Raw genomic sequence first — 25,678 nt, 5'->3', positions numbered from 1 at the left:
ATGCGGCACCCTGACCCCTCCAGCTCCCAGCATGGCGGGTGTTAAACATGGAGGATCCCACCAACTCCTTGTGCGCCGTCTCCTGTATGAGAGCTGAAAACTGCGTATTTTTATTCTAATTATTTTTGTCTGTAATATCGTTGTTGGTATTCTGGTGGTTCGTGGTTGGTGTTTGTGTGAAAAGGTCCTCAGCCGCTGCAAACCTGCTGCCTGCTCGGTGTCAGAGCCGCTCTCTTCATCCTGCAGCGCGGAGCTCTAAGCGCAGATCAGAGCAGGTCTGCAGCGCGCTGATAACAGCCTCCCCATCATTAACTCTTTCATTCAGGGCTCAGAGAGCAGCAGTCATTTCTCTTCCTGCAACTCGCAAGTGAAGAAAAAGAGCAAACAAAAAAAAGGGGGGGGGGGATCTAAATAGGAAGGACAGTGAAGGAGCGATTTATTGGCTTTTTTTTTTTTTTTCGCTCTGACGCGCAGGCCTGATCCAGTTCGGCCTGAGCCCCTGCGGTCATCCTGATGCAGGTTTCACCTTTGTGGAATTATCTTTAAAGCAATCATTTTAAAATAAAAAATAGTCTAACCTAATAGTCTAGTCTAATATTTGGATACCTATGTTTTACCTTTGTGCATAACTAACATTTAATACAAACAAAAAGGGTTATTTATTTCACAATAATTTTTTAGGCAGCGTTGCGTTTTTAAAATATTGTAAAGCCTAACCAATAACAAACGATTTAAATGATCCATTGATCAATGATATAATCTAAATACCATCAGACTTTTGTTCTTCCCTCTGGTGCTGAAAAAGACAGGGATTGTCAAAAGGCCATTTTTAAAGATTGTTCTCTCCTAAAAAATAAAACAAAACAGCCGAGTCATGGTCCAGTTTTTCAGTAGCCTGTTTGGAGTCGACAGGGCCGCAGCTTCTTTTTTTTATCCTCGTGTGGAACTGAAATCCTGCAAAAAATTTTAAATAAAATAAAATAAAATAAACTCTGAACCCAAAAAGGCAAACCCAACAGGCTGTTGTGCGCAAAAAGAGACTTTGTAACGAATTCATTTGTGCCAAACAGGTTATAATGAGACAATTAAAGTATTTCCAGTAGATTATGTCTTTAAAAATACAATGTAAAAATGAGAATTTAATTCTGGAGGATAAGACTTGAATATTTTTTATATATCTAATAAAAATCTTACTGAACCTGTTTTTTTTTTTTAATAATATCGATTTCCAAATGGAAAAATCAGAGTACCAAGATGGGATCATTTTTCTTCTGGTTATTTTCCGTTTAAATGCTCATTGTTCTAGTCTCGTGCGCGTTTCCCCTCTTACCACGTTCCGACAGCATGCCTGCAGCTCTGGAGCCACAATGAATGAATAAATGAATGAATGAGTGAATGAGCGTCCTAGAGACTCGAGTCGATTTCATAATGCTAAATATGGAAACGAAGAAAAGAAGAAAAAAACGCGTGCCAACTCGAAAACTGCACCTCAGTCGCATCTTTTACCAAAAACAAAACGCACAAAAATAGTTTTCCTGATCGCCGGCGCGGTTATTAAAATCGATCCACGGATGGTCCTCCGAGGAATTTGGGGGAGAACATAACTGCGCTCCTCGTTCTCTTTTGAGGAATTTCCTGGCATTTGATAAACATTTTGTTAAAATATTTGGGATCGAAGATTTCCCTCTTATATAATCTGGTCCAAAGAGTTTGGGGTTTCTTCACATTTTAGCCTCCATTTATACCCCTGAAGTTATGCAAGATCCGAGGCCCCCCGGAATGTCATTGGATGTTAGGATGAGGTGTTATAGATTATGGGTTGAGGGGGGAGGCGGTGGTGGGGGGGACTTCAAGCGCCTCCCCTAGAAATGCAGCAAATCTCTCCCCGTTTCCTCCCGGTTGGGGCACTGGGAGGCTTGGAGACGTGCTTTGCATTGGCAGGCAGACCAGGACACGTGTCTCCTCCCCGCCTAACCCCCCCGGGCTCCACGGTACCGCATTGGCATCAGTAAAGGCACCTGGACACCAACAAGAAACTCCAGGGAAAGCTGCGTGCCTTCTTACAACCATAAAATAATTATTTCAGACAAAGAACCTGTGGATCACCCTCCATTTTTGTCTCTTTTTTTATTTTTTTGGGTCGTGCCGTGCGTAAAGCTTTTACGCACAGCGCCGATCCGCCGGCGGAAAAAAAAGCAGGAAAAAAAAAGGTGCGCTACGTCCAGCATCAGAGCGCAGTGCCAAGATGCAGAAACGGAGCGGCGACGTCTGAAGGTGACATGAACCTGGGGAGAATCAGGAGCATCAGCCGCGCACAGAACAAGAAGTGGAGATAGCAACTGAAAAAAAAATTGTCGGCGTCTTCATCCAAAACTTTGCGCTATCTTCCCGCCTCCCCTGCTGTGGCTTTTATCTCATGCAGAGAGCCAGGACCTGCGATCCGAAATCGCCTCGTTTTAACCGGGTTTAGAAGACAGAGCTCTTAATTCAATCAGCAGTTTGGAATCGACAAGAGGAGCAAAAAAATGGCGACGTTAATCAAAGGCAAGCTCTCTAATAAACTGTCCAACGCAGCCACGGCTGTGTCCAACAAATCCCAGGCTAAGGTGAGCGGGATGTTCGCCAGGATGGGCTTTCAGGCCGCCACCGACGAGGAGGCGTTGGGTTTCGCCTCCTGCGACGACCTGGATTACGACCACCGACAGGGCATGCAGATGGACATTCTGACATCCGACGAGATCGGCGGAGGAGAGGGGAGCGGCGGAGACGGCGACGCGCTGGAGGGGGACAGCCATTATCAGAGGGACGGTACCGGTCCACCGCCCTCCGCCTCAAAGGACGGGGGTTCGACCAACGAGTTGTCTGAAGTGAGACCAAAAATCACCGCGTGGGAGGCGGGCTGGAACGTCACGAACGCAATCCAGGTAAAGACGCGCGGTTTTGGGGGGATGAGCAGGGGACAGGGCGCCTCCGGGGACTCGGTTCTGACCGACTGGAGCTGCTGCGTGAAATCTGAGATAAATCTACACCTGCGCCCGTTTGAGGGGCTCATTTGAATATTCATGGTTGAACCAAAAAAAAATCACAATTATTTGTAGTAGTTAATTTAAACAATAAGTTGAAGAGTTTTAACATTAAATTTATGAGTCAAAGCAGTGATCAAGCGTTCAAATCTGCTGAAAAAATAGGTAAATGATGTCTTAACCCCTCCCCTCCCGTCAACACACATTCTTTGTCCAGTGTCATTGATCCATGTCCATGATAGCGCTTTTATTCTGCGTAATGGAAAAGGATTGAGTTTTTTTTAAAGGCCAAATTTAATTTAAACGACTTTTATTATTTTAAAGCCCCCCAGAATACCTTAAATAACAGCAGTTATGGCCTTTAAAGTGTGTAGGGAAATTGGTTAAGCTGTAGATTACATTTCTTTTACACAAGAATTTGTATTATTTTCTCAAAGTCTTTAGGTTTGGAGACGGAATTACGCACAGATGGATGAGCGCTGCTGTTTGTCTGAGTGTAGGGGGGCTATGCGACAAAAATGCCTCCACGCGCGCACACTCCCTTTTTATATGCCTTATCAGGGCTGCGGTCACGGCAGTCATCGTGACGTCAGAGTGTGTCTCCTCCAGCTCGTGATGGTGACGTCAAAAGGCGGGTGGATGCGCTCAGAGCGAAGTGGAAAACCCGCAACATGAAAAACCAGAGATGCTTGGAGAGGCGCCACATTAACTATGATAAACACGTGTTGTTGATTCTTTTTTAAGCATTTATGAATGTTTATAACCATAACCTTTACCATGTTTGCCTTCCTAGGGGATGTTTGTTCTGGGTTTGCCCTACGCCATCCTGCACGGAGGATATCTCGGACTCTTTCTCATCATTTTCGCGGCCGTGGTGTGCTGCTACACGGGCAAAATCCTCATCGCCTGCCTGTACGAGGAGGACGAGGACGGGCAGCTCGTCCGCGTCAGGGACTCCTATGTGGACATTGCGAACGCCTGCTGCGCGCCCAGGTTCCCGGCTTTGGGCGGCCACGTCGTGAATGTAGCCCAGATCATAGAGCTGGTGATGACGTGCATCCTGTACGTGGTGGTGAGCGGGAACCTGATGTACAACAGCTTCCCCAACATGCCCATCTCGCAGAAGTCGTGGGCCATCATCGCCACCGCCGCCCTGCTGCCCTGCGCCTTCCTCAAGAACCTGAAAGCCGTCTCCAAGTTCAGCCTGCTGTGCACGCTGGCGCACTTCGTCATCAACGTCCTGGTGATCGCGTACTGCCTCTCCAGGGCGCGAGACTGGGCCTGGGACAAGGTCAAGTTCTACATCGATGTCAAGAAGTTCCCCATCTCCATTGGGATTATCGTGTTCAGCTACACCTCGCAGATCTTCCTGCCGTCCCTGGAGGGGAACATGCAGAAGCCGAGCGAGTTCCACTGCATGATGAAATGGACTCACATCGCTGCCTGCATCCTCAAGGGCCTGTTCGCCCTGGTGGCCTACCTGACGTGGGCTGACGAAACCAAGGAGGTCATCACGGACAACCTGCCCCCAACGATCCGAGCCGTCGTCAACATCTTCCTGGTGGCCAAAGCCTTGCTGTCCTACCCGCTGCCGTTTTTCGCTGCCGTCGAGGTGCTGGAGAAAACCTTTTTCCAGGACGGGGGGCGCGCGTTCTTCCCGGACTGCTATGGGGGCGACGGGCGCCTTAAATCCTGGGGACTGACCCTCCGCTGTAGCCTTGTTGTGTTCACCTTGCTCATGGCGATCTACGTGCCGCACTTCGCCCTGCTCATGGGCCTCACCGGCAGCCTGACGGGCGCCGGCCTCTGCTTTCTGCTTCCCAGCATCTTCCACCTCAAGCTTCTATGGAGAAAGCTGCAGTGGCACCAGGTTTTCTTCGACGTCTCCATCTTTGTAATAGGAGGTATATGCAGCATATCCGGTTTTATCCACTCACTGGAGGGGCTCATAGAGGCTTTTAAATACAACATAGAAGAGTAGATGCGAGAGCCATCGCTGGAGCTAGATGTTTAACTGCAAATCTCCATTTAGTGAAGAAAAAAAATAAAAAACAACAACACAAAACATACGATTCCTCCCCACCCTTTCTGCTTAATCCATGCGTAAAAGCGCACAGAATGGACATTTACGCACTCACGCACCACTTGCATCGTCTCACACACACGCGCGAATAAAACGGATGGCAGTGAGGGAATCTCTCCACAAAGCACTGCAGATGTTACTTGTATATTTACCAACAAAATAAACAGTTTCTAGTGGAGTTTCCAGTATGAACAAAATTGCAAAATGTAGAGGGTTATTATTATTATTATTTTTGCCTTTTCGTCGCTCTTGTGGTGCTTCCCCTCACGAAGCTTCATGGAATGCACGAGTTTGTGATTTAAGATGATAAAACGTTTTATTTGAAAGTGGGAAATGTCACTTTTGTGTGTGTCTGTGTGGTGTTAAAACCATGGAGGGAGCCCACAGAGAAACTAAATACTTATTAAATGGCAATAATAACCAGAAAGAAAAATATAGACTAATAAAAATGTATAAGTTTGAAGAATTCTACCCAATTTAATTACTTGCAATGCAAAATATGAGTTTGAAACAGCAGCTACAAACTATGCATTGAATGTATGATATTTCTGACACACTGGGAAATAAAAAAAAACTCTCTAAAGTTAGTTTCTTTTGATGGTTTCAGGCCTCTCCTGCCCCCCCCCCCCCCCCAACACACTTTCTCTCATTGATGTTACTGAGCTTTTCATTAGGCAATAACAAACATCACCTCCCGCCCAGAGACCCTCACCACAGCCCAATATCTGCCCTAATGGGGGCTCAGACATGAAAATCTGCACACTGAATTTCATGAAAATGCATTTAGATCCACGTGGCCTGTTTCTGAGATTACATTTAAAGACTCCTGTCTTGCAAAATCCGATGTCTGAAAATAAAAAAGTGAGATTATCAAAGAGGAAAATGCGCATACAGACATTTTTCATTCTGTGCAATCCAATGGGTCCTGTGGAAATGTTATAAAACCGTATGTGTAGTGTGTTGTTGTGGTTTCAAAAAGATGGAATGTATATCTCAAAGTGGTGATCATATATTGTGAAATAAATATTGACGAATAAAGAAACAAGTGAAATTATATTGTAAAAAAGTGTGTGTGGTTTTATGTGAATGAACAAAAAAATTGGGGGAAGATGAATTTTTTTTCTCTTGAATAAATGACAGAAAAATATGGGATAGTTGCAGTCACGTTTTTTTCAAACGAAATTAAGCTCAATTCAAGCGAATTCGTGACATAAACCAGAAAAATAGAATTGTTTCTCTATTAGAATTCAGTTGCAAATTTTTATTTATCTATTTTTATCCAAGAACAAAAGCATCTGTTGATAAATTCAGAGCAGCTGTGTTTCCAGCAGCTCAGTTTTTGCTGCCTTAAAATAAGCTTTTGGACAGATTTTCTGCTCCAGGCATCAGGCCTGCTCGGCCTGTTCATCCACACTGCTGATTTCCTACAGCCCGTGAAGGCATCATCTGTGCGAGCAATTTAGCCCATGTCCAACTGACATCATCATCTGATCATGTAAAAAAAATTTAAATAAAATACAGCAAATGTTTCAGACAGCTCAGAATCAGGTTAATTATTAAATGAATAAATGTGTTTGTGAGGGAGACAAAAAAAGAAATGTATGGTTTTATTTTTTTTAATGTAATGTTCTTCATCTGGAAAACAGATTCAGATGATGACGTTGCAAAAGCAGCTGGAATCTCAAAGAAAAAAAACCGCTTTAATGATCTGGTTTTAGTCAAAGACATGAAATAAAATCAAATTAAGTACATTTTTAATCAAACAACCAGGTGAAAAACGAACTGTATAAGGTTGATAGTTAAAACACAAACACGTAGAAGACTTTTGTTTCTATTTATGTCATAAAAACATTCAAAAATAGAAATTCTTATAATTCTCTAACACAGCAGGGCAGCAAAACATGACGGTCCACTGATAAATGATCCTTGAGCGCCCTCTAGAGGACAACACACATTTTAGCGGAGACGAGCTTTATTTCACTATATTGTCATTGTTGGCAAACTTATAATTTAGGAGTTAGTTTGTTGATTATTTAAGTGGTTTTCTGTCCATATCGTAGCAATATTTTAGTATGTTATGAGCAAACGGAGTATAAAGAGGAAAAATGTCTGCAGGAAAAGCAGATCCAAAATGGGTCCACTTTTATTCAGTCTCAACACAAACCTAACTCAAAAATGTCACATGCCTATATTTGCAGAAAATGCACTCGACATTAGCTAATATTACAGAGCTTGTGAAATGAATTACCTACAAATAAACATTATTTTATGAGAAACATGGTGACAAGAGGAACTCACTGGTCTTTGTGCAACCCTTTGACTTTTCTGGTCCACAGGATATGTTAAATGTGTTAGAAATTAGTTTAATCTGTGATAGATGGTCATAATTTGCTTTTTAAAATGTATTTTTCCAATTCAAAAATAAATTGTAGCTTTATGCAGACTTGGATCACCTCTTCAGAATATGGTATGTATTTTTCTTAAGTCTGTTAAAAGAATAAAAAAATTTGTTGAGCCCACACATTTAGATGACAGCACGTCAGCTAATATTGGCTTTAAAACAGGATCAAATAAATTTCCATATACAGGTAATAATAATGTATTATTTAAAAAAAACTACAAAAGAACTAGAATAAATAACAGGATTCTACACCACCAAAATACTCACCACATATTTCAAATCTAACATTTTATTGTATTAGAAAAGTCACATAGCCAATTAAAAACTGAACAAATTCCCAGTTGTGTGGTTTAATGGCGCCCTCTGTTGTGCACTTCACAAAAACAAAATAATAAAAATCAGTATCTTCAGTGCAAAGTCTAATTTACCAAATGGTTCAGACAAGATCGAAATGCAAAGAAGAAAAAAAATATACATTTCTCACTGAAACACTTTGTGGTTCTTTCCAACGCAACATTTTTCAATAAGAATTATTTCCCCATTTCAAGTAATAATAACATTTCACAAAAACTCAATAAATGTTCATAATTATCTAAAAACAGTGAAATATTTACAGGCAAAAGCATGCCATGGATAAGAAGAAACATTGATAAAGATGACAAAGTGACTCAAGTTTTTGCAATAAAAAAAATATTAAAAATTAGAAGGGGGGGGGGGGGGTCATTCTGTTTTCAAAACAAGTGCTGTTTGGACTTCAAAACATTGAACTGTTGGTGTTTTGTCGGAGTACTCCAGCCTGTACAGAAATGTGTTTGGAGAGCCATCACTGATTTGTGTCCGGATTACTCCGTGTTGTAGGCTTCTTGTTTGAATACTCCAGCACCCAGGGGTGGGACAGGACTCCCTGGATGGGAAGTCTCTGCATGGGATTGTGTTTCAGAAGCCTGGCTACCAAGTCTTTAGCTCCAGCACTGATGTTAGTTTGTGGAGGGTATGTGTACTCCACCTGGAGGGGAAAAAAAAAAAGTTTGTCAATTTAAACTAAGACAGAATCCACCCAGACTTCTCCAATCCTAGCTGAAATTTATACCTTTGAAATCCTACGGTAGGTCTCATCGTTAGTCTTTGCTTCAAACGGGGGTTTTCCAACCAGGAACTCGTAGCAGAGGACCCCCAGACTCCACAGATCAACCTTCTCATCATGAGTCCTGCCCTCAATCATCTCTGGAGGCAAGTAGTCAAGTGTTCCGCACAGAGTGGACCTCCTGCACGAGAAATACCGCACTTTGTTAGGAGTGTCCTGATGCATCTCAGTAATCCAGGTAGAAAAAAAGATCAAAAAGAAAAAATAAGTAGGTCCTCTGGATGGGTTCTTCTTTGGTGAAACATTTCGTCTCTCCTCCAAAAGACTTCTTCAGTCTGATGAGTTTCAGGTGAACTCAGCCTTATAAGCACTGCCTCCACATGGTGGACAAACAGGTTAGTCACATGCAAAAGAGGGCCATCGTCTAACAATAGGCTTGATTAGCTCTATTGTTCATATAAGACCTATGAAGAATGACCTCTATTGTTCCTAGAGGGTTATGTGCCCCTGGGGCACATGACCCTCTATGAACAAGAGCGTGAATCAAGCATATTGTTAGGCGATGGCCCTCTTTTGCATGTGACTAAATAGAGCTAATCAAGCCTATTGTTAGGCGATGGCCCTCTTTTGCATGTGACTAACCTGTTTGTCCATGTGGAGGCAGTGCTTATAAGGCTGAGTTCACCTGAAACTCCTCAGACTGAAGAAGTCTCTTGGACGAGAGATGAAACGTTTCACTAAAGAAGAAACCATCCAGAGGACCTACTTATTTTTTATTTTTGACTTTGTTAGGAGTCTTAACAGGAAGGAATGTGTGCACGCTGTAAATAAAACATGAAAGCATTCTTCAACCTCATCAGTACTGCAGTCAAAAATAAATGAACAAAAAAGGGGAGGTGTGTACCTGGAAGAAGGGGTGTGAACAGACCAACCAAAATCTGCAATCTTCAGCTCCCCGTTGGCTCCCAGAAGCAGGTTCTCCGGTTTGATGTCTCTGTGGATCACATTCTTGGTGTGGCAATAGTGAAGGGCATCTGCCAGCTCCATGATGTACTAATAGAGACAAATAGAGGATCAAAAAATTAATTCTGACCATACGTAAAGTAGAGAAACCTTTAAACTAGTGGCTCGCTCGTCACTCACTGTCGCACTTCTGTCTTCGGAGAAACTTCCACATCGCTGCAGCTCGCTGAACAGCTCTCCTTTGGGTGCAAACTCAAGGATGAGATACACACGAGAAGTATCGTGGAAGTATCCATACAGACGCAGGATGTTAGGATGCCTGTAGGAAACAAATGAAGATGCACTTTAGAAATTATGCTGACATGTCTAATATAAAAATCAGCCTTCTTGGATGGTTAATAGAAAAAAAAAAACCACCTATATTGAAACATCCCAGTCAAAAAAGACCCTGGACTGTCACAGATATGTTTTGTGCTTTATATGCATCAAAACAAACATTTGAAGACTCTATAATAAGCAGGTACAGTGCATATAAAATGTATTCACCCTATTGGATGTTATATGCTATTATTGCCATCATAAATTAACCATGGCCTTTCTAATATAAAAACAGTTCTGTTAAAGCCATTGTCACAAATGGATAGAACACAGTCGCATAAATCTACCAAATTCTTTACCAATCTAAGCTTTATGGCAAAGAGAAAGCCACTTTGAAAGAATCAACTGATCACAAACTACCTGAGATGAGACTGAATCTCCACTTCTCTCCTCAGCTGGTGCTCCACCCCGGCCTTCTCCAGCTGGTTCTTGAAGAGCACCTTCAGGGCCAAGATGAATTTAGTCTGGCGCTCTCTTGCCAAGTAGACGTTGCCAAACTTCCCCTTTCCCAAAGGACGGCCGATGTCAAAATCTTCCAGGCTCCACGGCTTCCTGCGTGAGCACAGCGGTGTACAGGTACAACCTTAATCTAGTCCGTCACATCATAATAAAGTATAATTTACAATGTGCAGCTGACTTACTTTGATAAAGAGATCCGATCATTCTTGGCAGGATTATCTAAGAAACAAAACAGAGAACTAGTTCAGCACCTAAAAACCAATGCTTACTTTGTTGTTAATTTAAAAACGTACTCTGTGGCTTTTCCAGCTTTGCAGATTCTGACGGTGGCTTGGTTATTCCTGGGTTGGCACTGGGCACTTGTGTCTTTGGCTGATTTTGCTGGGTTACAGGCTTTGGCCGAGGCGCAGGATTTGCTTTCAGAGAAGCCGGGTTTACATTCTGGTCATCGGGGTGTTTTGACTTAACAGCAGAGACGTGAGATAATGGTTTCTGGTGGCTGACAGGCCGCTGAACACGCTGCGGACCATTTGACAGACCAAGGATCCGCTGGGGCTGAGTCGGTGTGACTCCAGCTTTCTGAACTGGCTGCGACACAAGAACACGCTTTGGCCCATCATCGCTGGACTGCAATTAAAAGAAACGAACAAATATTAAGACATCTTTGAATTGAAGCAGTTTTACATAAAGTTAAGAAAGAATAATACAATGCTATTAACTATGAGGAACAAATTTGCCTTTAGATGCAATCTGAATAATCAAAAATATCAGTTTTACAGTTTAAATAAATCTTTTCTTCACAAGTAGAATGTTTATTTTAAGTGCCTAAACTTATTTGAAAGTCCAAATGATAAGAAATGTTTGTATTTGTTAAAGTTAAACCTGTTTAACGTGTTCAATACAAGTACAAAAATTAAATGGCATATATAATTTAAAAAACCTAATAAGATATGGAACATTACCTTCATTTCAGGCCTTTGAGGTTTCGTGATCTTTGCCACCCTGAACGTGGAAGCGGAGTCCATAGCCTGAGCAAAAAAAGGAAGAGGGATTAAAACTCCAATGCTAATGATTTAAAAAAAGAAAATAATCCACAAAAGCAATTACAGGCTGTAGTTTTGACTGCATGTTTATATGTTTGCAAAAGTTTACACTTAAACATTTACCCACAAGAGTTCAGCTAACGTTTGCGGACAAGGAGCTGTGTTAGCCTAGCAGCTAACTCAGCAAAACGACATTTCATGCTAGCAGGTAATTGGCAATTAAAAAGGTAAAAAGACTTACCCAAAAGTAGTTTTGAACGATGACCGAAACAACCACTGCCTGTTGATCTCTGCTCAAAACTAAAGCGCCACTTCAGCAGGTAAGTTTCTACCCGAGCGCTTGTTAGCAGCTACATCGACTAGCTGAAAAAAGAAGAAGCTAATGTTCGAAGTAAGCTACAAAAACAACACAGGAACAATACCATACGGGTTGTTTTCTAACCAAGCTGTGGAAATCGTCCGAGTTGTAAAAAAAATAATTTAAAAAAATTATACGGATTAGTTTGGCCAATAAATCTGACCGAATAACACTGCCTTCAACACTCTACAGCCTGTTTAATTTCAAATGACCCTCTGTTCAAAACCTTTAAATAAATCCTGGGTTCCGATTGGCTGAAGAGATGCGCTAACTTGCTTTCTATTGGCTGATTCAACAAACGAAGAGCGGAAATAGGGTGACGTCAGGGAAACCCTCCTATTCGCTAGAGGGCAGTAGAGGCCTTTAAATATTTTTGTAACAGCTCAAGAAAAGGCTAAAGGTTTTTATTACGCAGAAAATACACATTTAAATCGTAATAACTACATTTTAATTATTAATACAAAGTGCACTACACCGGAACTATTGTCATCTGTATGTATCTTTGAAGCAAACTAAGGCTACCATGTAGAAAGGGTGGGGAAAATGTTTACTAATATAAAAGTACAGTTAAATAATACAAATACTTTGCTCCCAACAAATCATGCAAAACAATAACACGTTGGTATCCAGTACATAAGGACATGATACAATATTTGGGCTGTTTTATTAAAATTAATATGATTTGCATGCATTAGATGTTACTTTTATTGAATGTGCAGAAAATGTTTTATTCATTTAGATTTTATTTTGGGGTTAGTATTTTAATAGTTCTTTTACATTTTGTAAAATTTGATCTGAACACTCATAACTATAACCCTTAAAAATCCGATCGGAGTACTGCTTCGACAAAAATCACAGGATATCAAGTTTTCATGTAGATTTATCAATATTTCAGTTTTATTGCATTGCAACATTATGCATTCACTCGGGGAGGCTTTTTCCACATGCGCTCAATCAAACCTACATGGATTACAACCTTTTTTTTATAGATAGAATCTGACAAAAAACACTTTTTAAACTGTTTTCCTAAATAAATACTTATATTACAGTTTAAAAAAACCATACATTTAAAAAAGTTGTACAGCTACTTTATGGTAGAAGACATTATCAAGTGAACAATATAACCATTCCACCATTTATATGGAGTACAGCTTCTGCAACATGTGTTAATCCTCAAAATAAACTGTCTAGATGGAAAAACTGCTCTTGTTCAACATGCAACTAAAAGCATTTGAGAAAGTCTTCCCATTAAATATAAATAAGGCAAAGAAAAATTGATCCCTTCATCGACAACAATACCTTAACAAAAACACAAGAATACATTTCAGAGTCAGGTTTTCATTTGTCACCTGCTGAACATTTAGTTTTTATTCGGTCCCACAAGAAATAACTGAGCTGGTTCTCTTAAAAGCAAATAGAGATAACTGTGAAACTTTGTATTTTTTTTAATTCTCATGTTCATGAAGATATTGTAGGAATTTAATCCAAACGTCTTATATTTAGGTTTGATGTGATTTGCATTTGAACCTCATCTTGACGAGCCGATTTCTAACATCCTAGCTCTTTACACTCCCGTTCACCAGACGGAAACTCGCTGACATTCTGGAGTCTATAGCAAGATTTTGAAGAAAAAGAAAAAAGCCCATCTGGCAAAGGTGTGTGCAAAAAACTGTATCTGCTTTGGCACTTGTTCTTGTTTCTGGTTCAACCAGTGCCCTCGTTGTACTCCTTTCATTCCAAAGACACGAGTGGTAGGTGGTGTTTAAACTTGTCTCTGAGGGTGCTGCCCAGTCTTTAGCCCGAGTCTCTCATCCTCGTAGTGCTGGCCTGAAAGCATTCATCAGAACTCCTTTATGCTGCAGTCCATCTAATGTAGACAGTAACGCACACATCCGCACCCTTAAATAATATAGGACAACTAGAGCACCTCAGCAGCACCATAAAGGGAGGCTGCTTGCACCGATGAGTACATCTAAGAGTCTGTTGACAAAAAGAGGTAGGTGTCATTTCTCAGTGGCTGCCGCAGCGATCGGAGTGCACATGGTCCCGCGTGCTGTGGCTGCCAGCTCCTCAATTTCTGTATTCAGCCGTCTGATTACCCACTCCATGGCTTCTCTGCCCTGTTCGAGAGCAAAACCAAATGTTATTCAAGCAAACAGATTGCATAAAAAAGGCAAACAAGACGACAATGACAAAAGGGTCTATTTGAGTCAAAAACTGTGCCAGTTTTGTGATACACATTCAGAAAACTTGCACTTGAAGGTCAACTTCACAAACCCCAAATGCAAATAAAACAAAACCATAAAACCAAAAACATGAACCTTGAATTAAAACTAAGAGAAATGCCATATTTGGGCACAGAGGGAAGTTTAACACTTCTTCTAGCCGGAGAAAAACATCCCATTTTATAACTGAACAAAGAGCAGCACTTAAAATTTTATTTATTTAGTTAAAATTTAATCAAAGAACTTAAACTTAACCTTTATTTAGTGTTTTAATTTAGGGTTAACCTATTTATAGTCTTCACATTTACACAGAACAAATTTAGGGAAACTAATCCAGGATTTTTTTTTTTTGTTTGTTTCTTTGTGTTTCTTTGACACAAACAAGTAGTTTGGTCCCAGAGTTAAGCATTAGGATTTAATTATGACATCACTCGAAATGTGAGGAAAGTTTTGACAGGAAGTTCATCATTATGTTGTCTCTAAATGCTGTAAAAATGCATCCTGTGTGTTGGAAACAAGCTTCAATTTGGCATAAATATCCCTTATTTTCTCCTTTCTGTAACAGCAGGACCCCCACCCATTTTAAACAACTGTAAACAATTATGTGTTTTTCTTGCTGAAAAGTAAATTACCTGTAAATAAAAAAATGTCTTTACTGTGTTGTAATGTAAAGGTAATGTTTTACCTTTCCAGCATTAGTGGAGATGGTGTTGGCCATAACACCTTCCAGGTAACTGCTGAGACTGACGCCTTTCACATAGATGATGGCTTCTTGAGTCAGTATTGTCCTAGAAGAGACGATGATTTGAATAAAAGTAAAAACCTTGAGCTTTAAAAAACAAGATTTGTGAGAGTCACATGAGGCAGGAACATACTTCTCTGGATGCTCAGGGTGAGGTTTGTATGTTAACTTCTCATCCACGGACACCATGTTTGTGAAAGTGATCTGTAGAATGAATGAAATGAAAAACAATTATTTTAATTATTACTGGTTAGAGGTTAGGTTGAATCCAAATGCCAAGTCATTGCAGTCAGACGAGTCTAACAGCAGAACAGGTGAACAAGCATTCTTGAGACTTTACTTCACCTGTGCAACAAGCAGGATTTCATTCTGAGCGCAACGTGCTTTTTTTTTTTTTACACAACCTGAGCTCATAGTGCAGTCAGATGGAAGTCACAGAAAACCAGTTGTAGCTGAACTGGGTGTGACCATTTAAGGTTTGGCACATTCAAAACAAAACCTACTTTTGAATAAGGTTCATAAAAACAATTAGGTTTTAAAAAAAAGAAAGCAGCAGTTCACAGAAACTTTAGCTCTGCTTGTAAATAATGTACATCTGTGTTTTAGCAGCACATCAAACAGAATTGTGATATTTTTTACTTAGCTGTCTTCTGTTTATATAAATCCACAAAGTGATTCCCCCCTACCCCCCCCCATCAGCATTTAGAGACTTTTAAACTATATTGTACTCACATTTGTAGATTTTAGCTCAAAGGTTTTCTCCTTGGGATCCACAACTGAGTGCTCTTGAATATACGTGTGTGTTCGTGTGTTTCCAATGAGCTGAAGAAAGAAAAAGAGACTCTTTACCAACAGTCTACGTATGCTTTTACTAACAGATATGATTTGATGAACTAATTTCCCTCTGGAATCAATAAAGTTTTTTTAAAATTTAACTTAACAAAGAATTAAACTCATTCAGAATACAGAATACACGTTTTAAAAGCACGTACTGATTTTAACAAACATAAAAAAGGGAGAACTTATTATTAAAAAATAAAAAGTGCTGTGATTTCAATTAATTGCTACTCAGTTAAAAAGGAGACATAATCCTTTTAAATCCTAATAGCAATGGTTCAGATAATGCAATAAAAAATGACTAAAAAGAATATAAAGATATATTTGCGGCACTGGAGGAGAATAAATTCAACTTTTCTGCACTCCTAGAGACCCACAACAAAACGTATTTAATGGCTAAAAGGTGGATTTTGCATGATATGTCCCCTTGAAAAAGTACATACTTAACAGTCATTGTTAATAAAAAAGAAATACAAATTAAACATTGAGAAATGCCTATAGTCTTACACTCAACCATCTTTTTGTGGAAATAAAATTAAAGGGATGTCCCCTTTAAATACATTTCCACAAAAAGATGGTATTTGAGCTGTATTTTTCTAAACGCCTGCTTAGGTATAGAAAAAAACAAAACACACACACAAAAAGCACTAGCACAGACCTTGCGTGGGGAAAAAAATGTAGCTCTACCAGTAAAATGATACCTGGGTTTGTCAACTCAAAGTTTCAATGAGGCTTTTCTTTTCAAGCACACTTCAGATCTGCGTGTGAGAGATGGACTTACTAAACAGGAAAACTCTAGTTTATACATAAACACTGACTTTCCGAAGTAATTTCCTCTGAGGTGACCGAAATCACCGGAACAGTTTGTCACCGACTGTCCTTGAATTTTAACGAAAGTCACAAAGTCTTCAGGTGAGTGTTAACAACTCATCCCATTTCTAAGCAAGACTTTAAACAAATGATTGGTAAATGCTGAGGTAAGACAAAAGGCAACGTGTTGTCCCCCACAACACGTTAAAGGGGACAAAAAGTCAGTAACAGACGAGTTCACAAGTCCAAAGGTCTTTGACATTGCTCTGCTGACCGAGCGGACACGCACAGGCGGAGCGTTGCATCACACGGTGTCACGGATGACATCTGAGCAGTGACAGATATGGGACCACCATGTCCTGTACAGCATGAGCCGTGGCACACAGCCATGAACTCAGCTGAGCTCCAGTCAGCAAACGGCTCGGCTACTCTAATGGGACAGAAATATCCTTCACGTGAAGGACAGAAAAACCTGAACCTCACAACGGCTATTTCTGGGTTCTCGTGGTGCGTTTGATTGTCCGGCTTTTAAAGCAACGTTTTCAAACCACAAGAGTGAAAAGAGTCTACGTTTGAATTCATTTGAACACTTACAGATTTCACTATGGATGGCAGACCCCACTCTGTGCTGAGCAGTCTTTTACTGTGGAGGCGTCCCTGTTGGTCGATGTTTCTGTCCAGGACATCCACTCCGACCACGCTGGGGTTCATTGGATTGGGATACTTCTGCATAGCAGCCTTAGTTACCATTTCCCAAGGATGGCTGTAAAAACAAGGCCACAAAAATAACCCAAATTAGATCTAACAAATCACGTCCTACATGTTAGTTGAAACTGTTCTTTTTTTTTCTTCTTTTACTCACCCACTGCAATTTATAGTTTATTAGTTAAAAAAAAAACGTTTTGTTTATGCTATTCAACACGTAAACTAATCAATTTACTAGTGCTTATAGCTTTACCAAATTATCCAGTAACAAAAAAAAGGTTTTAACTAATGCGTGGAAACCGTTTCACTTTTTTTAACAAGTAAAACAACTCCGTCTCCCGGTGTTTTCAGTGTTTTCTTTGCGGCTGTGTTGAAAGGTTACCACGAGTGAAAGCGTCACCGTCGCGGTTTAATGACGTCACAGTTTTTACGGAATGTAGGGTAAAGGTGAGAGCCAAGGGCTGTCCGAGACCAGTCGGTTACGCAATTTAAAGAGAACTCGGCACTCGGTCAGTGGGGTTTTTTTTATTCTGTATTTTTGTCTTTTTTAGGATAATTCAAAGCGTCTACGTGTGAAGTTATAAATAAAAGGCAACCATTCGTCTCTAGCTCCGACTGCTACTAGCATACAGCTAGTAGTGAAATCCTGCTACAGTGAAACGCCATGTGCAGCCTTACATAACGACTTAAAGCAGGGCTAAACACGCAACCAGAATAAAAAGACACCGATGAGAGGAATAAGCGGTTTACTTACTTAAATATGTATTCTGAGGTCCAGATCTTCATGATTAAATGTGGGAGACAGATGAGACGTGGGGAAGCCGGCCGGTAAGAAGAAAAGAAGTGACTCTCTCTGACAGATATTACTAGATCCCATTCAATCTCCTCCCCCTCATTCCGACAGTCACGTGAGTGAGTGATGCACTTCCGCTGACGACGTCACGTGAATCCACAGAGGCCATAAAAAAAAGGCTAAATCTGTAATATTTTACATATAAACATTTAAAAAAATCACCACCATTATTTTGTAACTACAGGTAGTGTGTGTCACTTTGTGATACAGATTTTATTTTCAGTTTCATGTGCATTTAACTTTGGAAGTTACACAAATCAGGTCAATGACAGCTCAGTTACAGAATATTGTCAGCTGATGAAACAGGATCAAGTCACTTATTCAAGACTTTTTTAAATGAAGCTAAGAAATTGTCCTGATGGTTTTTAAAAACATTTCTAAATCCTATATGAATTTCTAATTGACACGACAGAAAAGTAAATAATAATAATAATAATAATAATAATAATAATAATAATAATAATAATAATAATAATAATAATAATAATAATAATAATAAGAATTCATTACATATACTTTTTGTTAATTTAATTGGCTAAGCTTAAATAAATCACCAGGCATAATGCAATCTTCAGTCAAGAATTATTCATTACCACATTTTAATGACTGCCAAACAGCAAAGGCCAGAAAGTATCAAGCCCTCCTTTTATTGCTCACCTCTGAAGCCAAGAGGTGATCATGTCATATGCAAGTGCGTGTTCATTTTTCGGTAGAATTAGCAGAGTATCTCATGAACCGTTGGACAGATTTTAATGAATCTTTCAGAAAGTAATCATTGGATGTACTACAACTGATTGACTTTTGGAGTCAACATCGTTCAAGATGGCTACCACAGCTAAGCTACAATAGCGGACACAAAAATGCCTATAGCTCAGCCAGTTTTACACCTAAGATTTGCTGTGTTAGTAGCTGAGAGTCATTCCCAGCGCATTCGCTGATACCACACATTTTTCAATGTTTTTGCTCCAATTTTTTGGCATTACCTGTTGGTGTCAACTTTGTCTATTTGTTAGCACAGTACCTCCTGAATCACTGGGAAGATTTAAATAAAAATTTCAAAATGTGATCACTGGATTCCTATTTAAAGCTCATTATTATTTCCAGAAAATCCGATTTAAAATGGCCCCTTACTGATTGACATTAGCCAACATAATAATAGCTCTAAATCTGATATTTTTACTAATGTTGAGCCTATAAGGATTAATAGTGTCAGAAGAATAATGTAATCATTTCAGTTGTTAGTTAGCATAATGGTTCATTTTAAATAGTTTATTAATATTATGAAATTGTTAATTACCACTAAAAGGGAACACAGGACAAAGAGTGTATTCTATTATTGCGTCATTTTAATTTTGCAACCTGAACCTGAAATGGCCTTTGATGAAGCAATGTGCCTGTTGTCACCATTACCTACATTTCCAGTGAATGGGTCCAGTGCACTTGGGGCATTTTTATGTCATGTGCTCTTATCTAAGACGAGTTCTGTCCAAACTCTGTGTAATCTTAGTGCTGCAGACTTGTGCAAGTGGGAGGAAACTGTGTGACAGCCTTGAACAGTATCAGCATTAAAGTGCTATCAGAGGACTTCCAACACAGCAGTTTGCTTCATTTGAACTAATGATACTGGATGTAAGGGAAACAATTCTCTTTAAGGGTTTAATGAATATTGTTTTATTTGTAGCATATTTTATATTTTAGCCACTGTCACACAAAAAAGGAAACATTGTTTTTTTAAAAGCAGTGAACTATATAGAACAGCTAAAAAGTAAATATAAACATTAAAACATATTCATCAAATCTCCAATACAAAAATAATATTTAAGCAAATAAAACATAAGAATAAAATAAAGCATTATTGCAGATGTAAATCATATAATGTATAAAGTGTTGTGATAAAGTCCAAATTTTTGTTTGAATATCTCCAATATCTCTAAACACAATAATATAAAACAGTTAATGAAATTAAAAAATGCATTCACTGACAAACGTTTATTAATAGTTTTATAGGTATAAGTATTATAAGGAAGCTACAGCTTGTATCTGAACAAATTTAGCACAATAAAAAGTAGTCATGTACGACCATATATAAATTTATATTTATGATTCTGGATCGAATGTGCCCATTATGTTGTTTACTGTAAAATAGTTTGATAGGCACCTCTAATAAAATGTACAATTCATTTGACTCAAACCCCAAAACCGGTGAGTGAGCGACTTGTAGTACCACTGAAACAAAATTATAACTATTACGGGCTATTGTAAATATCTTGGTTTGTTGTGTCAGCCTTATCAATAATGTTTGGGGTTTTCCTTTCTTTATTAACATTTGGACACTCCAAGATCTTCTGCACTTTGTTTGCTGTGGCATTTTCAGTAAAAGTGATTACTGTTCAATATGTAATGGGTGCATTTTCAGCTTTGCACATATTCACAAAACTGGTGTTACATATTGAAACTTTTAAAGACCAGTTATACAAGACTCATCTTTAGACCCAGACAGTCTGAGCCTCCCCGTGGTAAAGGTGGATAAAGCAACAACTGCAAAAGAGGTGTGCTGCACAATGACTCAAGACTGTGGAAGAGTCTGCACAGTCAAACCAAAGTGATTTGTACACATTTCTACCCAAACAGTCATACCCACACCCTCCTGGTTGTCACATTTCCATTTTTTGAACATTTATACTACCCATCACTCTTGAACAAGACCCCAGGTACTGGAACTCTTCCACTTGAGGCAGAGATTTATCCCTGACTAGGATGGGACAGGCCACATTGTTCCAGTAAACACTTTTGGTCAACTATTGACTCAAACTTTAAATACTCATTAAAACATTTGCCTAAACATTTAAAGCCCCCAAAAATGCAGTTCAGGATGATGTTATATCCAATTAAAAGCACTAAGCATAAAGTACAAGTTAAACAAGTAAAATTATAAACAGACTTACCGTATTTATTCATGTATAATATCACGAGTACAAGCATCATTTTTTGAGCTTAAAAGGCATAAAAAATCTAATTATCAATAACCCGTGTATAATACTACTTTATGGTTGATTTTTTTAGGGTTAAATTTCTACTATTATACATAAATAAATACAGTAGTTTGTCTGAATTCTTGACCCAAAGTGTCTGTGCCAAGCTTTACTCGGTGTTCATTTATCCTCTACAGTTTCTTTGCTTGTTTCTACCACAGTTTCCAAATTGACTTCCGTCCGAGTTTCAACTTTTCTTGTTGAGGGTGAGGGTCCTTCCTCTTCTTCCTCTTCTATCTCCCAATCGAGGTCGGCGGTGGCGTCTTGGTACTGTTGGTACTCTGACACCAGGTCGTTGAGGTTATGCTCTGCCTCGGTGAACTCCATTTCATCCATCCCTTCCCCTGTATACCAGTGGAGGAAGGCCTTCCGTCTGAACATCACAGAGAACTGCTCACCCACTCGACGGAATATCTCCTGAATGGCCGTGTTGTTGCCGATAAATGTGGAAGCCATCCTCAGGCCTCTTGGGGGGATGTCACAAACTGCGACTTTGACGTTATGGGGGATCCAGTCGACAAAGTAGTTGCTGTTTTTCAGCTGGATTGCAAGCATCTGCTCATCTACCTCTTTAGTGGACATCTTCCCGCGAAAGATCCCAGCAACAGTGAGGTATCGACCTCGCCGTGGGTCGCATGCCGTCATCATGTTGCGGGCATCAAACATCTGCTGGGTGAGTTCAGGCACGGTCAGAGCTCTGTACTGTTGGCTGCCCCGCGCTGTCAGCGGGGCGAAGCCCGGCATGAAGAAGTGGAGACGAGGAAAGGGCACCATGTTAACAGCCAGCTTCCTCAAGTCGGCGTTGAGCTGTCCCGGGAATCTCAGAGAGGTCGTGACCCCGCTCATTGTCAGGGAGACCAAGTGGTTGAGATCCCTGTAAGTGGGTGTGGTCAGCTTCAATGTGCGGAAACAGATGTCGTACAGGGCCTCGTTGTCAATGCAGAAGGTCTCGTCTGTGTTCTCCAGGAGCTGGTGGACCGACAGCGTGGCGTTGTAGGGCTCCACCACCGTGTCAGAGACTTTCGGGGATGGCATAATGCTGAAGGTGTTCATGATCCGATCGGGGTACTCCTCCCGGATCTTATTGATGATGAGGGTGCCCATGCCGGAGCCTGTGCCGCCCCCCAGCGAGTGAACCATCTGGAAGCCTTGGAGGCAATCGCAGCTTTCGCTCTCATTTCTCACCCTGTCAATAACCTGTTCAACCAGCTCAGCTCCTTCTGTGTAGTGTCCCTTTGCCCAGTTGTTTCCAGCTCCGGAGTTTCCTGTGACACCAAAAGTTACATTATTTAACCACATTACACCGATTCTTGATAAAATCTTTACATTTTTAACATTTGTCACAAATGAAAAGACTGGGACTCGTTAAGGTTAACCAACACATGAATGTACTGTTTCTTTTTTTTAAACTTATTGATAGGGCTGTGTATTGGCAAGAATTTGGCGATACGATACATATCATGACAGAGGTGTCACAATACGATATATCCCGATATATTGCGATACTATAAGCAAGGCGATATATCGCGATATATTGCGATTTTTTGTCCAAAAATTCTATTAAATAAAAACCTCTTACAGGGGAAAAAAAAAGGAAAAACCAAAATTCATTGTCTCAGAAAATTCTAATATTACATAGACATACTTTTGATACATTTAGCTGTGTTCTGCTTTGTATGTATTTTATTTTATTTGTTTCATATTTCTTATTTCATCCATGTTTTCAATTATTAGACTAAATTTGACAATAAATAGTTTGAAAATATATTTTTTGCAGCTTTTAGTTTTTAATATTAATTTACAATATGGTCACCCAACACTTAACAACAGCCTCTACCTCTTGCCAAATGGCTGGCTCACTGCTGCCAACTAGTGGTCAGAGGCTGAACTACAACATAAAAATGAACGGCTGGCAGGAAAGTTGACATTTTAAACCTTAATAAAAAAATCGATACAGGGCTTTAGAATATCGATACAGTATCGGGAAATGAAATATCGCGATATTTCAGTGTATCGATATTTTCTTACACCCCTACTTATTGATCATACCGTGGATGAAATTGTCTGGTCTGAAAAGGGCACCGATGCGGCTTCCTCTAACACTGTCCATAGTGCCTGGCTCCAGGTCCACCAGCAGGGCCCTGGGGACATATTTACCACCTACAAACAAGTTCAAAATCAAACCCATCTTTACTTTGAGTAAAAAAAGAAGAAAGGCAAACAGCACATCTGTATCTCACAGTTAGAAATGATGAACTTGCAAATAAAACTCATCTGTTACCATGCGCCTCTCTGAAGTAGACGTTGATCCTCTCCAGTTGAAGGTTGCTGTCTCCTTCATAGATGCCTGTTGCATCAATTCCATGTTCTTCACTTATTACTTCCCAAAACTAAAGAGAAAAACATCACCAGTGCAAAATCAACACAAATTATTTAGTCACAGTTTGAATTTCGTGATCCTGTATTGACTAGAAATTACAGCTGAAGTAAAAGTTGCACATAAAATCTAACTGGTTATAAGTCCGGCTAAGCTTTATCATCTTGCGTGTTCCTTTTTCTTGTTTTTGTGTTAGCAACGATAACAAATGTCCCACCCATGCCAGTCTTGCTTCGGTTCTTATCTTTTTCCTGAATGCATGACAGCAAACACCCCGTGTCACTCAAAATGAACGACAAAGAAAACAAAAACATTTCTGCATCTCAATAATAAAAAAAAACATAAGCAGTTTATTTGTGAGGCTAAAGTGTCTTAAAATAGATTTTGACAATAGTTTTTATTCTAATAGATGTGTCAATTAACATTTTATTTTCCAAAATAAAATTTTTAATGAAGCTTAATGATTTAAGAAGTTTTATTATTTAGAATGAATCGGTTTTATTACCTTTGAGCCAATCTGGTTGCCACATTGTCCAATTTGCAGGTGAACAATTTCACGCATGATGATCAGGCTGCAGTCCAGAGAACAGCTGAGGGTCTGAGATAGTCCTCCGGGCTCTCACCAGTCTTATATATGGGGCCGGTAATGATGTCATCATTGAGGTAAGGGAGACACCCCATTTTAAAACATGCAAACAACCTATAATTCTGAGCTTGTGCAGATTCATCGTCCAGTCTAATTTTTTTCCTCTTCATTTCTTTTTCTTTTTATTTTTTCCACCCACAAGTTTTTATGTTTCCATGTGTTGTTTTTACATTTTGTCTCCTGTTTTTAGTTTACATAATGCATGTCTGCATCATTATTCAAATAAGGTGGGTGGGCTGCTCTTCTTCGGTCAGCTCCTCTACTATTGCTCAAAAGACAGGAAGGAGCAGCGTCCATCCATGTACAGATCGATTGTACATGCAGAACAGAAAAATGTAAAAAAAATAAATAAATTAAAAAAAAACCATGTACATAAAAAGACACAAATCTTTTGAATTAACTGATGTGACATAGTGCACTGAACTGAACTGCTCAGTTCCCATCACTAAACTGAGGCAGCGATGATTTTTTTTCTTTAGTTTTGGGAAGTAATAAGTGAAGAACATGGAAATGATGCAACAGGCATCTATGAAGGATCCATGTGCAGGATGCACAATCATCCTGCACACGGATCCTGCTTTGGTGCATTTTAAGTGCTTTTAATTTTAATTGTGTCAATTTTGGTCCTCCATAAAGATGAGCCTCTGAATCAAAAAATCCTAATACATTAAAAAAACACTGAAATCCACAGAAAGGTCAGAAAAATCAAATTTTCTATTTCTCCAACTAAAGTTTAAGTTGCATCCAAAGTGTAAAGATGATCAGATTTTATGGGATGCTGCCACCTAGAGGATAAATGCAGCTGCGGTAGGAATAAAGTCATTGGTCAAAAATCCTGGTATTTTTTTTTTATGTCAGTTTCGGTCCTCCATATAATCGATCGGGGTCATCTTTAAAATCTGAAATGTCTTAAAAAATCCTGTGAAATTAGGTCAGATTTGTGTGAGACGTGAGCTGTTTGGATCATTGTGATGTTTAAAGTGATTTAGGTTCATATAGGCCCATGATCCTATAATTAGGGCCCTTTTTTGACTCAAGACAAAAAGGATGGAGAAGCAAGAGATGACGGTTTTCCTTTAGCGTCCATTAAGATTTTTGTAAAACAATATTGTCATGATTTAAAGTCTAACTCAGATTAGCCAACACTGAACAGAAAATACTTTTTTAATTAATTATGTATATAATTTATCTCTACTAAATAATGTTTAACAATATTTGTGAAGCATAAAATATTTTACTTTTACCCACTATAGTTGTACTAATATTTAGGCATTTTACTGTTTGCGTTTCTGTTATAAATTATATTTGATGGTATTTTCCCTCTCTGTGTGGATACTTCCTGATCATCTCATCAATAAGTTTTTTAAAAAATCATTGATTAGGAGTCTTTAAAGTTGTTAATCATTTTGCTTGAAAGAGGGCGCCGCTCTCCTTCTTCTCTTCATGACGCTCCGGGCAGTCACGTGACCCGATACTTCTTTATCCGTATGTGTCAAGTAGCGGCAAGGCGGAAATTAGAAGCACGCTGATCTGCACTTCAAAATAAAAGCACGTAGCTTCTGAAAACCTCAATTTGAATTTGTCAATTTCTCACAATTTCGCCGCAATTAGTATGTTCGTTTTTGTTCACAAACATATTAATACACTTAAGATATATAT

The 25,678-nt window shown here is 39.5% G+C and overlaps 4 protein-coding genes across 4 annotated transcripts; 1 reads left to right on the top strand and 3 right to left on the bottom strand.

Moving 5' to 3' along the window:
- Positions 1-1,809: 1,809 nt before the first annotated feature.
- slc32a1 (solute carrier family 32 member 1) lies at positions 1,810-6,172 on the top strand. The gene is made up of 2 exons (XM_014004768.1): positions 1,810-2,924; positions 3,817-6,172. Exons 1-2 carry the CDS (start codon positions 2,526-2,528, stop codon positions 5,002-5,004), a joined length of 1,587 nt encoding a protein of 528 aa, XP_013860222.1. The 5' UTR covers positions 1,810-2,525; the 3' UTR covers positions 5,005-6,172.
- A 1,608-nt stretch (positions 6,173-7,780) lies between these two features.
- Positions 7,781-11,988, bottom strand: aurka (aurora kinase A). Its single transcript, XM_014004767.1, has 9 exons — positions 11,676-11,988; positions 11,354-11,419; positions 10,685-11,018; positions 10,574-10,610; positions 10,293-10,484; positions 9,735-9,873; positions 9,496-9,644; positions 8,598-8,772; positions 7,781-8,513 (listed from the first exon to the last, which is right to left on the bottom strand). The coding sequence occupies exons 2-9, from the start codon at positions 11,414-11,416 to the stop codon at positions 8,331-8,333; spliced, it is 1,272 nt and encodes a 423-aa protein (XP_013860221.1). The 5' UTR covers positions 11,417-11,419; positions 11,676-11,988; the 3' UTR covers positions 7,781-8,330.
- Positions 11,989-12,659: 671 nt separating this feature from the next.
- prelid3b (PRELI domain containing 3) lies at positions 12,660-18,015 on the bottom strand. The gene is made up of 6 exons (XM_014004765.1): positions 17,866-18,015; positions 17,001-17,169; positions 15,492-15,581; positions 14,893-14,963; positions 14,703-14,805; positions 12,660-13,912 (listed from the first exon to the last, which is right to left on the bottom strand). Exons 1-6 carry the CDS (start codon positions 17,895-17,897, stop codon positions 13,796-13,798), a joined length of 582 nt encoding a protein of 193 aa, XP_013860219.1. The 5' UTR covers positions 17,898-18,015; the 3' UTR covers positions 12,660-13,795.
- A 3,075-nt stretch (positions 18,016-21,090) lies between these two features.
- tubb1 (tubulin, beta 1 class VI) lies at positions 21,091-24,193 on the bottom strand. Its single transcript, XM_014004762.1, has 4 exons — positions 23,879-24,193; positions 23,278-23,386; positions 23,046-23,156; positions 21,091-22,261 (listed from the first exon to the last, which is right to left on the bottom strand). Exons 1-4 carry the CDS (start codon positions 23,933-23,935, stop codon positions 21,117-21,119), a joined length of 1,422 nt encoding a protein of 473 aa, XP_013860216.1. The 5' UTR covers positions 23,936-24,193; the 3' UTR covers positions 21,091-21,116.
- Between the last annotated feature and the right edge of the window lie 1,485 nt (positions 24,194-25,678).

The sequence above is a fragment of the Austrofundulus limnaeus genome, unplaced genomic scaffold, assembly GCF_001266775.1.
Source record: "Austrofundulus limnaeus strain Quisiro unplaced genomic scaffold, Austrofundulus_limnaeus-1.0 Scaffold26, whole genome shotgun sequence".
NCBI classification, from domain to species: Eukaryota; Metazoa; Chordata; class Actinopteri; order Cyprinodontiformes; family Rivulidae; genus Austrofundulus; species Austrofundulus limnaeus.
The sequence above is the reverse complement of the archived record's forward strand: the minus strand, read 5'-3'. Positions and strand labels throughout refer to the sequence as shown.